This window comes from Diadema setosum, chromosome 20 (assembly GCF_964275005.1).
Source record: "Diadema setosum chromosome 20, eeDiaSeto1, whole genome shotgun sequence".
Classification (NCBI taxonomy): domain Eukaryota; kingdom Metazoa; phylum Echinodermata; class Echinoidea; order Diadematoida; family Diadematidae; genus Diadema; species Diadema setosum.
The window spans coordinates 7975225-7987667 of record NC_092704.1 but is presented as its reverse complement, the minus strand read 5'-3'; the positions used below and the strand labels follow the sequence as shown (position 1 = coordinate 7987667).

The 12443-nt window shown below is 39.6% G+C and overlaps 1 protein-coding gene across 1 annotated transcript; it reads right to left on the bottom strand.

Moving 5' to 3' along the window:
- Positions 1–214: 214 nt before the first annotated feature.
- On the bottom strand, positions 215–12044 carry LOC140243714 (omega-amidase NIT2-like). The gene is made up of 9 exons (XM_072323374.1): positions 12016–12044; positions 9649–9767; positions 7972–8092; positions 6949–7037; positions 5726–5819; positions 4744–4818; positions 3727–3805; positions 2023–2121; positions 215–1137 (listed from the first exon to the last, which is right to left on the bottom strand). Exons 1-9 carry the CDS (start codon positions 12029–12031, stop codon positions 990–992), a joined length of 840 nt encoding a protein of 279 aa, XP_072179475.1. The 5' UTR covers positions 12032–12044; the 3' UTR covers positions 215–989.
- Positions 12045–12443: the final 399 nt, after the last annotated feature.

Below are 12443 nucleotides of genomic sequence, written 5' to 3'. Positions count from 1 at the left end.
AAACTGCTGGCTCACAACAGAGAATGGTTCACAGCAAACATGTTACACTTTACTTCCCAAAACTGACTTCAAGTTGAAAATTTGATGCAATGTGCACTGTATTAACACCTAAAATTGGAGGGGGGAAAAAATAGATGTCCCAAACTTACCCCCCACAACAAGGAATTGTCGACTACTTACATATTACTTTTATTCCTAAAACTGACTTCTTCTTATTTAGCAACGCCATACAAGTGTGCGACATCAGTCCATAAATGTACATACTGGTACTCCTCAAAAAGACAAAACAAAATGGACCACAATCCAAAGGCAAGCACACATAGAACATAGATTTTAGAGAGAGATACATTGACATTTGACTGTATTGCACAGTTGGACGTCATTATATGAATACATTATACCATTTTGTCATCATACGAAGGGAGAAATTGTCAGTAAAACCAAATCCTTTTTTGACTGGAAAAAGTTTTCCTCATTATCCATTTCTGAAATCAGTGATTGACACCTGCAAATCCATCTGCAAATTGTTAGACTTACCAAGGCTGAGGCTCTGTTCACCCCTTTTCAACTGCACGAAAGTCAATCTGCCTGGGCAGTTTAATTGATTCCACACTTTTTGGGGTCAAATTTCATGGACCCGAGTAACAAACCTGGGTCAATTCTATTGATAACTCTGACCCAGCTCAGAAATTCACACTTACAATGAAATTATCCTGTCAGAGTCCCTTATGAAAGTGGTGCTCTTTCTTTTCCCTTTTCTGCTGTGAACACGTGTGACCCTCGATACAACACAGTCTCCGATACATAGACATAATTGCACGCTGTAAATCATCAATTTTACACCGTGACTCAGTGATCGACCAGATATCTGTGCAAATGTCCATCTGGTTTGGTGAATAGGTAATGTTTGGCACCTCTGCTCTGTAAAGAGGGCACATGGGGCTCTACTGCCTAAATGAGGGCAGCAGACCACGACTGCTCCCCTCGATTCATTTCGCAGGCTCAGTGATCTGGTACAGGTCGGGTCTCTTCTGCTTCATGATGGGTATCTGGGTTCGGATCTTCTCGATGTACGCCGGGTCGATCTCGGAGTAAACGATCTCTTCGCCTGGCCCCGCTTTTCCTATTGTTTCTCCCCTGATTGGATGCAAAACAGAAGAAAAAAAAAATACTTGCTTTTAGTTTATTTTTCTAGATATGTTTATCTTTTTTTCCCTTCACTCTTATAAACCCTTGCTAAAACAATGAGACAGATTTTCAATTTCAAGTTTCAATAATACAGTGCACTCCCGTTACAACGAACACGGTTATAACGAAATTTAGTTACAACGAAGTAAATCTTCTGGTCCCAAAATTATTATTATTAAAGTCTATGGCACAAAATTCGCTTATAACGAACACGGTTATAGCGAAATTTCCGTTATAACAAAGTCTTTTCCGAGCGCCACAGACAAAGAAAAACAAAAGAAATGTGCTCCGTCATAACGAAATGCGAATTGCTTTCGAAAATACGTAGCGGAACAAGCATTTATAGCGTCTCTGCATGGGTGAACGCTTCACACCACTGTGTGTTCGCTCCTTGTGCCACACACACTTTCTGAGTGGATCTTGCGTTTATTATTGTAATACAGATATCCCATCACATTTCACACAGCTTTCCAGTGTATGATGAGTATTCAGCAAACATAATATGATATATATGCGTGGTTTCCTTGTTTTCGTTATATATTGTATTTTTTTTCGGTTATAACGAAATTTCGTTGTAACGAAAGAAAACCGCCGGTCCCGAGCATTTCGTTATAACGGGAGTGCACTGTATTCTCTTGTTGTGTGGTATGAAGAGATATTCAAAGGGCATATTCACCTGAATACATGTGTGGATTGAATTACTGCAGCAATATTAGTAAAACACATCAATGAAGTTTGAGGAAAATTGGACAAGAGGAGAAAAAAGGGGAAAAAAAAAAGGAAGGGGGGGGGGGGTGGAGAGGAAAGATGCAGGACCAGTAGACCAAAACTCACCAGGGGCTGACGGTAGTACTGTGTCCCCATGCAACGTAGGAGGCCTTTTCATCCCTTGCTGGTGAGATGGTGGCTACATACAGTTCGTTGTCCAGGGCTCTGAAAGTTACAAGAGAGTCACCTCCAAGTTAGATGGGCCGAGTTTAGCAGTAATATGGCAAAAGGGTGTGTTTCTGGGTAAAATGTGTGTGTATTTTTTTAACTACTTACATTCACGGGGACTTTGAGGTGGAAACATTCATTTATAGTCACCTCTCTGATGTGCTATGCTATAGTTTGATAGATAACAGGATAACCTTGCCTTAACCCGTCGAGGACGAGTCCCAAGTTTACTCGGGCATGGGTCTATGGCAAATGTGTTTTGTAGCAAAATTAGTCCGTCCTCAACAAGTTAAAGTAGAGTAATAGATGAGCTACCTATAGTTGCTTTGAATTATTATCATTTATTCATTTATCTATTATCATATATATATCTATATCTATCTATCTATCTATCTATCTATATATATATATATATATATATATATATATATATATATATATATATATTTTTTTTTTTTTTTTTTTTTTTTTTAGTTCCTTGACTACTGACACAATATTACTTCATACATACTTAAAGATAATAAAAAGTTTTGGTACCTCAAAAGTTTCCCTGAATTTCCGTGTTTCAGGTTAAAGTACCTTTCAAATAACTAACACTGTGGGACTTACTCGCCCCAAAGTGCTCTCATTTCTTAGTTATGATGCAATTAACTGCGACCAGCAGCCCCATACGCATAGCTAAATGGGGCTTCGCATTGTAGCATTCAGGATCATGACAGATTTAGTATCGCGGGTAAATATCAACTTAAAATCCAAAAAATTCTTCAATTTGAAGACTTACCAATTAAGTTGAAGTCTAGAAAACAGGCTTCGAGCAACGTTTGGTTCTGCCAATAGTCCCTTTCTGTTCGAATTGATGACTGAATGTGACTCTGTCGAGAGGACCTTGGGAGAGCTACATACACTGATTACTACGGCCAGCGCATATACGCACACATCACATGCGAACAAATTTCAAATCCACGAACGGATAAGATGTTTGTGTGCGCATGCGCTGGCCATCAATTCAGTGTAGCTCTCCCAAGGTCCTCTCGACCGAGTCACATTCAGTCATCAATTCGAACAGAAAGGGACTATTAGCAGAACCAAACGTTGCTCGAAGCCTGTTTTCAAGACTTCAACTTAATTGGTAAGTCTTCAAATTGAACAATTTTTTGGATTTTAAGTTGATATTTACCCGCGATACTAAATCTGTCATGATCCTGTACGCTACAATGCGAAGCCCCATTTAGCTATGCGTATGGGGCTGCTGGTCGCAGTTACATTTTTCTGTAGCTACTCAGTATGCGTATGGGGCTGCACGCTGCTGGTCGCAGTTATCATGCAATAATGGTCTCGTACAATACGTGTGCTACCTCGCCGCCGTACGGCGGCGGCTCTGGTACGAAACCATTATTGCATGATTACTAAGACATGAGAGCACTTTGGGGCGAGTAAGTCTCACAGTGTTAGTTATATGAACGGTACTTTAACCTGAAACACAAACTAAGACAAGGAAATTTAGGGAAACTTTTGAGGTAATACCAAAACTTTATATTATCTTTAATTCTTGGGTGTATGTATTTGTTTGTTTTACTTAACATAGAGTACTGATTTACCCACCTAGCTCTCTGAAGCAGCTCCCAGTGGGCGGGGCCTGTTGTCATGTTGAAGGCTCCTGGATACATGAGTAGCTGACATCCTACAGGTTCAGGGGGAGAGTATGCAAATGAAATTAACATTTAGAAAAATAATAATAGCACATCACTGTAACTTGACCGTCACTACACAAATCTATGAGGGCAAGTGTGAAGTTATAACAGAAATGATCTCTAGGGAGTTGAATGACTTTGGTTTCATCACATAGTCAACTGGACTTTTCTTTCATTCAATCACCTTTCAAATATCCAACAAGAGAGGGCACTACATAGGCTTTGGAGACTCATCTTAATCCAGCCATACCATGGACTAAATACAGGCACATTATGCTTGTTTTACACCTCCTTGTAATTTCTTTTACAAAAATAACCAAATAATGTCTGGTTCTAACTCTGCATGTGTCAGACAAGTGTGCCACACATTATACTGCAATGTGCAATGTGTGGTGACGTGTACACGACAATTGCTCCTGCGACAATAATTGCTCTGGTCTTGTTTTCTCCAAGGAATTGGGGTAAGGGTAGGGTATTGATAGGGTTTTAGATTTAGCTTAATGTGAGTATCAGGATTAGGGTGAGGGTTATGTTTGTGGGCAGAATTTATGTTTGGCTTAGCGTGCAGATATTTTGTGGGAGCAATTGTTGCAGGAGCAAATGTCATGGAACCGCATAGTGAATGTGTGTGTGTGTTTGATAATATAAAGCGCATTTGTGGTGTATGACTTCACGGTATAAGGTACATTCCGTCTTTAAATCACCCTATTCTGATCACACATGAAGAGGGGACTCTTCATCATATTAGCGACCTGAAGAAAAAAAATCTGATGTAAGAAATTTTCCTTTTTGTTTCTTAGAACTATTAAAGAACATTTACAGAATTCCCAAAACAGTATACACTGTAAGCAAAATTTCCCACTTCAAAGAATGCTTTACACCCAGCAGTCACTGTCACCATATCCTGAAGTGTTTGGCCACTATGTACCTTTCTTGCAGTACAGCTGGGCAAGCTCCGCAAACCTGATGTCGTAGCAAATCCCAATTCCAACTTTGAGGTCACCTGGACAAGTGGGAGAAGGTTGGAAGAATTTGTGGGTAAAATAAATGCTGTGAGGTGGAATGATAAACTTCATAGGTCAAGTCAATTTGCCGAATATGACATGCATGATAAAACCACAGACTTTGATACACAGATGGATTGAGTGCGCCTGATTTAAACAAAGCTTCTCGACTATGACTTGTATGAATTTGATGCACACTGTTATCACACGAAAGATTCCTTTTGGAATATCTTCAATTTTTCTCAGACATTTGGAAGACAGAATTTACCTGCTAAGAAGGACGAGCAAAAATATTTATTCTTATTATGTACCAAGTACAGGTCTGAAGAAAATTTTTCTTGGGAGGAAAAAAAAAATCATACTTGGGAAATGTTTGTGTACAAAAAAAAAAAAATGGAGAGCTACTCAAGCCCTAGATCTAAGAGAATCGCCACTTTTTCTTGCTTCTAAACCTCAAAACTTTTTTGTGTCTTTTTTTGTGTTTTTTGTTTTGCCACATTCTCACTGTACTACTACTTTGATTTGTCTGCTTTTATACAAAGCAACATATAAGGATGGGATTTCCCTTTAACTTCGTCCGACACCAGGCGAAGGGAAGTTGAAATGTGCCTAAATGTGCCAAGTTCTGAGTGTGTTTTGGGAAAGACATAAAAAGGATTGAAATCGTTTGTGCAAGGATGTTGTCAAGTTCAGCTCAAAAGAAAAGAAAAAACTGCATTGGTTAACAAGACAATTGTGATGGCATATCAATCTGTTGCTGTCAACTACACTAACCTTCCTTCTTAACCCGTTGAAAATTAGTCCCGAGTATACTTGGGCAGGTGTCTATGGGAAATGTGTGTTATGGCAAAATCAACTTGTCCTCAGCTGGCTGAACATTTCGATAAAGTATGATTTGACTGATACCTGCATTGAACACAGTGAGGCAGCTCCCCGGGCTCAAAACGTCAGACTCTTTGAAGGTGATTCCTCCTGGAACATCTATGTCAAACAGATGGATCTGTGGAAATGAATGAAAGTGGAAGTGAGAAAATGTGTGTGAGTAAGTGCTAGACTACAAGAAAGAGAGAGATTCAATATTGCAAGACAAGGATTACAGGCTGAAGGCAAATAAAGGATGTCAGAAAGGATATTACAAATAAACCAATTCACAATTAGCGATGGTGCATATATCTCTGCACTTTAAAAAATTGGAACAAAACAGTTGTAAAACTAGATATCACTCTTTCGTCAGTTGGGGAGATCACACAATAGGAGATTCAGGCTTTTACCAACTTTTAGTGATTTTGCTGGCTAGCTTTTGACCACTCCAGTGGACTTCTTCAGGGATTCTGGATAGAATTTTTCACTAATCTTTGGTCCAATGATCAAGAAACAAGCAGGCAGTGCTTGAGATACAAACAGTGTGTTAAGCTACGTATTTTGCCCGAAGAAGTCCACAGGAGTGGATGAAAGCTGGCCAGCAAAATTACTATTAAAGGTTGGTAGAAGCCTGAATCTCCCATTGTAGATATCGACTGCTTGTGTAATCTAACTTGCTCTATGTTAATAAGCTCCTTTGAATGTTTCAAAATGTTCTTTCACTTCAACATAAAGAAACTAGTCAGGTGTCGTCTATGATACTGGCTCATTAAAACTCTGTGTCTCATGTTTCTCAGATGAACTTTATCTGCTCATGTGCAAAATTTACCTCCATAGTGGTTTATCTATCATGTGATTTTATTTTCATGACTGTAATATAAACTGATAAATGGGTCACAGTTAATCTATCATGTGATTCTATTTTCATGACTGTAATATAAACTGATTTATGGGTCACTGTATACTAAGTACTTACTAAGAACTTAATGTCTTTCTTTTTCCCACAACCTTCACATCTGCATCTCACGAATTAAAGGGTGGGGAAAAAATACTGACTAATATAATGAAATTAATGGTCACTAATTGGGGAAAAACAGGATGCAATATTGTATCACATTCTAGTACGAAGGGTCCTAAATTGATGGTTTATATGGAATTTTACAGATCACTGTATGGTGTGCAAATGATAATGGTATCCATATTCATTTCTCTCACTATTCATTTTACTTCTGTTGTTGTTGTCTTTGGAGTGAGCAATACGAACATACCTTCCTATGCTTGGCAATACAATTTCCAGATGGGTCAAATACTGTGCAGGTGTTGAAGATTTTGCCTTCTGCCTCCTCAGGTATAGATCCTGGTGAAAAAAAGAAAAAGACATCATTGATAGTGAGTTAATTCTGGAAAAGTGCTGCGGCCAAAATTGAACATCACACTTGCACACTGATAACTGGATAAAAGCTGGCAGAGTACATTTGAACCTTGTTGTAAGAGGTCGGATATACAGCTGTACATGGAACGAAACCCTTTAATAACAAGGTGATTTTACAGACTACAGTGTCCCAACTATTTATATTTCTTTTTAGTACCCTGTAATAATGAGAAACAAGATATAACAAAGTCATAAATTGTAGTGGTTTGTACATTGTAGGTCTTTGATACAAAATTCCCCAGTACTGCATAAAACAATGGTCTATAGTTGTCTTCTCTTTCCTTATGTGTGCTAAGGTGATGCAGTAGTATTAGTATGCCCTGCACCAATTCTTTGCAAAATGATTCATGTTCATAGTTCATATTTAATAAGGAAATCATCCAAATGGGGTTGGGCTTATAGACCTCAGCCCCATACGTTTTGAACAATGCCAGACAAGTACTCTGGGGCCCCCATTCTCTGATGAAAGTGTAATGTTATATTGACTTGGATGAGTGTACATGTACTGCACACTCTAGATACAATTCTGATATTGTTCTCCTTAATAATCAACTTTCATTATCAATCATTCATTCACTCTTTCATTCATATATCAATTTGTTTCATTTCAGTTTTTATGTTATTTGTCAATTCTTTTTTTTCCCTTTTGTTTGTTCACTCATTTAATGTCCATTCACTCATTTATTCATTATCCAATATCTTGACCTTCAAATTTTGATTTTGACCTTCACTTCCAGGTAGGAGGTTATAGTTTTTTTTTTTTCAATATTACTTTAACACCACCATCACCATAGATCCACAGCGCTTTTTTTTTTTCTCCCAAATTCAAGTGCTCTGAAGATTTTCATACATAACTTGCCTCCAACTACAAATACACCATTCTCCTTGGCAGCTGCTGCTAGTGTCCGGGTGGAATTCCCTGGAATAGGCTCCGCATACTGCTTGAAGTACTGTGTGCCGTATGGGCAGTTGAAGCACTCCTGTTAGGTATGCAATCGTATAAAGTCATATCGTAATTGACAGGGTTGCCTTTTACACAAAATATTCTCAAAATTATGCAAGGAGTCACCACACAGACAACATCACAAGTTAATACAATGGATGCTTCAGCCCATATGAAGAAGAAAAAGAAGAAGAATGTATTAGACTAAAGTACTAGTGCAGATAAAACACTTGTTACCCTCACAAGTGTTAAAGACACTGTAGTATGGGGATTTATGGGGGCCCCAGTCATCCCCTGCCCATTGGGGTGCATTTGAAAACCAGAAATAGTTCTGGTCAGTAAATATGTGCATTGTAGCATACACTCAGGTCTTGGGCAACTACCCCCTGGGCAATTACCCCAGACCCTTCCCCTGACCCTAACCCTAAATCCTTATCAAATCCTGAACCTAAACCTAACCCTAACCCAAACTCTAACCTTAAACCTAATCTTTACTCTTAACTTATACTAACCACTATACACTCATTGCTACACTCAGTACACTCATTGCTAAAGGTTGACTCCAATCAAGATTCTTCGGCTGTCAGTGTACATTCAGTCACGACTGCACACTAACCCATTTTTCCTACTACTTTCATAGTCTGACCTGTCTGTCAGAGGGGGAGGTACAATTGCATGTGGTACCCAGCTTTTGGACTTTTCTACTGGTCCATTCATCAAAAAGTTACTGGACCGACAGTGATTTTTACTGGTCAGGGATCGTTGGACCAGCACCAGTGTGCAGCATTGGATTAGTGATAAAGCTGTGCACATTTCGCTACGGGGATTCTCAAATATTACATCCAAGCTGGGCTAGCCTTCTCACTCCATGGTATCCCCACGCTACTGGGCCTTTCACCTGTTGGGGATGAGCTGATTTTTGCCCTTACTAGGCCCAACACACATTTCCCCATAGACACCTGCCCGATTTTACTTGGGACCATAAGTCTTCAATGGGTTTAAGTGTAGACTCAGTCAGAATTACATTAAAATGTAATTTGGGGGGGGGGGGGGGGGGAGGGGGAGAGAATTTTCACTTTGTAGCGACAAGAGTTTTGTTATAACTGTGTTAATCTTCAAACAACACATAATTGTGTTGGTTATAATGAAAGTGCACTGAACATACGCTGTATGAAGAGACATTGGCCCGAATTCACAAAGGTGGTACACTTGAAACCAAGGTTTAAACCATGGACAATTTGTACAGAGCACCAAGTGTTGCATGGCCTATCCTCATTAGGAAATCAGTCATTTTGTTGACGAAATGACCATTTCATTGGGCGAAATGATCATTTAGTTGATGAAATGTTGTCATTTCATTACGAAATGATAATTTCATTGACGAAATGACTGATTTTGTAACGAAATAGGCCATGCAACACGTGGCGCTCCATACAAATTGTCCATGGTTTAAACCTTGGTTTCAAATGTACCACCTTCGTGAATTCGGGCCATTGAGTTTAGGAGGGGGATGATGTCTTCACATAAGAAACACACACATGTGGAGCTACTTCATGTCAGACACATGATGATACCACAGACAAGTTTGCTTACTGGTAGACCAATGATGCTTGCCCCAGCCCTGGCTGCTTCACCTATCAATTTAACAGCCCGACTGAGGTTCTCCGCCTTGTTCCCCGACACGGCCATTTGAACAGATGCAAGCTTGAACACTGCAGTATAAAAGGGGGGGGGGGGGAGGGAGGGGGAAGAATTTACAAGAAATTATAGAAAATACATGATTGATGGTCAACACTCATTTCTTTGTTTTTGTTTTTTTGTTTTTTTTTTAAACTGAAGTATGCCAGATAAGGTCTCTTGAAACTTCAAGTGTGCACATGGTACACTGTACGGTACTACAAACCACTTGCCCCATCATCCATGACAAACTAGAAACAGTTACACACAAGATTATTGGAAATGAAGACTGGAGTGATGATTGTAATCAACAGTGGGAATATTTAGACTTTATACTTCTTGTACAGTACCTACAATAGGAAACCATGATTTTAAAGTGAATTCTCCAACATGAGGCACTGCCTCAGGTAATCTTTTGTACCTTGGCAACTAGTGGCAGCCATGCATCGCGGAGTCCAATTTGAGCGTGGGGACAGTTGGTATTGTGGGAGCACTTCGTGTTCGGGCTGGTCGCAGAACCCTTAGTCCCAGGATAGCCTTACAAAATTGCAAGAACAAATGCCTTTAGCCAGTAGATCTATATTAGAATCTATGAACTAGTCTACATTAAAACAATATCGGTGATAGAGAGTTTAAAGGGATGTACCGGTACATGTATAGTTTTGGTTGAGACCTAATTTTAGGTTTCTAACATTTTTTTTGGTGAGATAATGAGATAATGAGGAATTCAACACTTATTTGATAAAAACTGGTTTTGAAATGGCTGAGATATCCAAAACAGCGCGATTCTAATAAGTGTGGGACCCACACTTTTTTACGATCGCTTTTTTTTGTTTTTGTTTTTGGCCGTTTCAGTAATGCCAAACCCGATCTTCATCAAATAAACTTTGAATTCCTCTTAAAATGGTATGCTCTGTACTAATATTTCATAAGTGTGTTCTTGTTATCTCGCAAAAAGTTAAAAGCCCCATTCTCATCTCCACCAATACTGCACCAATACTTGGGTAGACAGAAAGATCCGTCTGTCCGGAGGAGTCTTTTATTTTTTGACATTATCGCTCTCCTCCGCGGATCCCCGAAGCCAGATGCAGTCTTCATGGAACATCCCTGACAACCAGATACAGACCGATCTTTCGGTCAACCCATTAGGCCTAGATCTATTCTAATTGGGTTGGCGGTCAGATTTTGGGTAGATCCTCTATTTTCTAGATCTAGTTATCATCTGGTTATACTTACATGTAGGCCTAACGGTTAGGTATATTATAGGGCAATCTACCTCCGGTGCAGGGCAATTACACCCCAGGGCCTATTAAACGTTAACTCTTTACGGTACGTATTAGTCCATAACAAATTTAGGCCTATTGGGGTCGCTGCTGTGGTTACCCAGGGCCCAGACCGGGAAACTTCCCCTGACCTAATTATAATCCTGAACCTACTCCCAATTTCCTAACCCATACTCTAACCCTAACAAAATATAAACCTAATCTTACTCTAACCTTATCAACCTTGACTGTACAGTACTGGTTGAGGTGCAGGAGTCATGTTTTGAACATTCTTTAGTGAGATAATGAAAAGCCTCTTATGAAATATGAAAGAGCATGTAATTTTAAGGATTCAACATTTGATGACAATTAGGGCCTAATGAATTGGTTTTCAAATGGCCGAGATATCCAAAAAAGTGTTAATAATAAAAGGAGACATGCCACAACTTTAACGTTATTAGGATCACTTTGTTTCACCTTGTTTTTGGATATCTCAGCCATTTCAAAAACGATTTTCATCGAATAAACTTTTGATAGGCCTACCCCTTAACCAGTTAGAACTGCATGCTCTTTGACATCTCATAGAGTGGTTTCTGAATATCTCGCAAAGCGTTAAAAGCTAAATCCTCACCTCGACCAGAACTGTACATACCCTTTAAACTATAGAACACTCTACACAGCCAAGCCCAGTCGCTGTATAAATTCGCACGGCGTCTAGTCAAGCAACCTAGCTGAATGAGCTGGTCTGGCGAGGGTCTAACGTTAGCCGTATACAGTGCCCTCGGCTCGGGGGTATTGCCCCGATACTAGTAGTAGGTAGGGCCTACGGAGTTGAGGATTCTCTCATGTTGTATCTCGAGCCCCGTCAAGGTGCACGACGATCATTGATTCATATAATGACGATCATGTGTTCATCATGCACTGATTTTGCATATTATTTTGCATGGAGGCACATAGTATGTAACTACAGGGTGGTATACCAAAATTTAACAGCTATCTCACCGTATAACATTGTTATTACCTGATTTTGACGCCATTTTTGTGACTTCGTCCGACTCGATTCCCACGTAGCGGTAGGCGCATACTCGTACTCGTACTCTAGGAGAGGGGGTCGGGCTAACTCGGCCCACGGGACATCTCGTTCCACCCGTCGAGGGTGGGCCGAGTTGTCCCACTCGTTGGTATCGATAGTGTTTGTAGTATTTGTTTGTCTCTGTTTGTGTTCATTTTGTCTTTATTACGTCTTACGGTCTTATACTAGTACTCTTTTATTTATTTTTTTTTTATTTATTTTTTTTTTATTTTTTTACGTGTGTGTTGTTCCGTGATGGACTCTCTTCCCACCTCCCTGCATGCACTGTATACTACTAGTAGTATAAAAATTTGTGTGTCAAAAAGTGCGTGTCATTTTTTTTTCTTTTTTTTTTGGGGGGGGGGGGGTCAACGCTC

Coding starts and splice junctions, on each gene's coding strand:
- LOC140243714 (XM_072323374.1), bottom strand. Junction 3,806..4,743: donor CCAGCTGTACTGCAAGAAAG/GTACATAGTGGC, acceptor CTGAACCTGTAG/GATGTCAGCTACTCATGTAT. Junction 2,122..3,726: donor GAGCTGCTTCAGAGAGCTAG/GTGGGTAAATCA, acceptor TGTAACTTTCAG/AGCCCTGGACAACGAACTGT.